This window comes from Abramis brama (genome assembly GCF_963993115.1).
Source record: "Abramis brama genome assembly, chromosome: 10".
Classification (NCBI taxonomy): domain Eukaryota; kingdom Metazoa; phylum Chordata; class Actinopteri; order Cypriniformes; family Leuciscidae; genus Abramis; species Abramis brama.
The window spans coordinates 35311418-35314223 of record NC_139972.1 but is presented as its reverse complement, the minus strand read 5'-3'; the positions used below and the strand labels follow the sequence as shown (position 1 = coordinate 35314223).

General features: G+C 30.9%; 1 protein-coding gene across 1 annotated transcript; it reads right to left on the bottom strand.

The window, feature by feature from the left end:
* Positions 1–831: 831 nt before the first annotated feature.
* Positions 832–1779, bottom strand: LOC311090412 (olfactory receptor 6N1-like; the record flags this gene model as incomplete). Its single annotated transcript, XM_084125666.1, has 1 exon — positions 832–1779. The coding sequence occupies one exon, from the start codon at positions 1777–1779 to the stop codon at positions 832–834; it is 948 nt and encodes a 315-aa protein (XP_083981792.1).
* Positions 1780–2806: the final 1027 nt, after the last annotated feature.

Genomic DNA, 2806 nt, shown 5'->3' with positions numbered 1-2806 from the left:
ACATATTTTTCAATATATGAAAAGCAGCAAATTTCTTATGTATTATTCAATGTATTGTAATATATTAACACAATATATTATTCTGTATATTTTCAATCATACAGTTAAACCATTTAATATATTGATCATTCATATATGGGAAATATATTTTCGTTCCGTAAGGGATGTGTTTTGCTGGGCCTGCTTTGCTGAATGGTTTAACATCTAGAGGCTTGACTTATGTGTATCTGGGCTAGCGAAGCCCAGAGTTATTTGTTACTTTAGCAATTTGAACCTGGGTGCCATACCCTTAGGTTTGTTTAACAATTGACCTAAACCTGCTATGTGCCTGAACCATATGTGCAAATATGTCTCAGACTTATCTAATTGGAATGTGCACTATGCAAGGTTCATCACAGCAAGGTTTTAATGACTCAAAATGCATGCATGCACTATGCCACAAAAAATAAATCAACCAAACTCATCAATGCCAAAGTTGTGGAAAATGGAAAATGGTCATGGTCATGGTCAAATGGTCAAATGGTCATAAGTAAATTCAAATCATTATTAAAGTCATTTTTAAATTAATTATCATTAGTGTATGACAGTTAGGCTAAATTACATCAAAGAAACATAAACATCTTGAACATTTGAAATTCACACTCAAGTGTAAGCCTGCATCATTTAATGTTTTCATACAAAAAAAAAAACAAACATTTATGGCAAATTCTTGTAATATGGCTGAAAAGAAAAACCTAGCTATCAGAATTATGTTGTCCAATTCAATAAAACATTTTCCATAGTGTTAGAATGTCTAGGATAATAAAATCTTTGCTTGTGACCAAGTAATATTCAATCAGATATTTCCACTTCTTTTTTGAAAAGCAGTCTCATGACTTCCTTCCGTAGTCTTGTCAGATTTAGTCCATAAATGAGGGGGTTTAAAATGGGTGGTATGAGTAAGAATTCCAGGGCCATGAAATTACGCAAATCTTGTGGCAAACTCTTTGAACCATAACGAGTGTACAGCACATCAAACAGCAAAGCAACAGTCACATTGAGCAATGCAAGAAGATGTGGCACACATGTTTGTATGAATTTGTGCCTGCCCTCTATTGACTTTCTGCATTTTCCAATCAAGTAAATGTATGAGCAAAATATCAATATTGCATGTCCAAAATATATAATAATGATTACATACCCAATCACATTATTTACTGTTGTAGAAAAACAGGAAAGTTTGACAACTGACCAATTTTCACAATATAGCTTTTCAATGCTAGAGCCACATAACGTTAGTCTTGATGTTAATACAATTAAAACAGACATGCTAAAAAATGGAGAAAGCCAGCAGAAAAGGATACATTCAAGAACCCTCTGATTGGTCATTACTGAATGATACTCAAGTGGTCTAATTATTGCCACATACCTGTCATATGCCATCACTGTCAATGTTGAAAAGTCACACAGAACAGATGAATAAATGACAAATATCTGAATCAAACATCCAGCATAAGAAATCACATGATACTGGGATAATAAATCATACATGAATTTAGGGTAGAATCCACCAGTGCCAAAAAGTCCATTTACACACAAATTACATATAAAGACATACATCGGCTGATGAAGCTTCTTATGTGAGATTACAGTGTAAATGATGGTTACATTACACAACACAATTAATGGATAATACAATGCAGTCAATGAAAAAAACACAAATCTTTTCCCCATCGTTTCATTTAGTCCAGAGAGTGTTAATACTAAGTCAATGGATTCATTCTCTAGTGATGGCTGCATCTGGAATGATATGCAAATTCTTATGATATGCACATTATAATAAAAATGAGTTATTTTGAAATTAAAAGTACAAAAAAATAATCAGTCAGATTTTCAGTCCTGTTATATAAACGGAACTATTCAGTACTCTAAAGGTAACATATGCTGGTTCTTCAAAGATGCAAACAATGAAATAATTAAAATCTTACCACAATCTCTTTTTGTTAGTTTGACAGTGTTGTGAAAGGTTGATCTGGTGATATATATATGGAGACTATTCTCATGCTAATTGTCTTGTTTGTGAACACTTGCAAGACTTTTAAAAAGCTCTCTTGAGAATATATATATATATATATATATATATATATATATATAATGTGTGTTTTTTTAAATATGTCAGTCTATACTTAACATGTCATTAGAGTAATATGCAAATGAGCACTTCATTATATACAATCACATTATATTATTAATTATTGTAAATAAAAAATCTTCAAATCTTAAAACCCAGATCTTTCAGTGAAGTATTGCTTGTGCTGTCTGTAAAAGTCTAGCAATTGTAATGACCTCATCATATATTTCACATTGTATTTATTTATTTAATTATTTAGTCTACAATATGCATTGTCTTAGTAAATCACAGATTTAGAATCACATGTAAGGCAATTATCATAAGAAGCAGGGCTGTACGTTAACTTTTGGTGCTACAGAGGATGAAAGTTTTGTAGCACAGGCCAAACAGTTGCAGCACAAGTGGCAAAATATCATATCACGATTGTTTTCAGGAAAATCACAATTCATGAATTTAAAAATTTAAAAATTTAAAAATTTAAAAATTTAAACAATTTAAAAATTCTTTTTCATGTTGGTTTTACTATTTTGCAAGTGACTGAGCAAGACAGCCAAACTAATTTTCCTATTTTAAAAACAAAACCTTACAAGGTTACAAAATATATAATAAAAATTATGGCAGACATTACAAACAAACTTTTTCATTTTTATAGCGTGTGAACATATCTGGAATACTATTCTCTTTAAAAAAACAGTC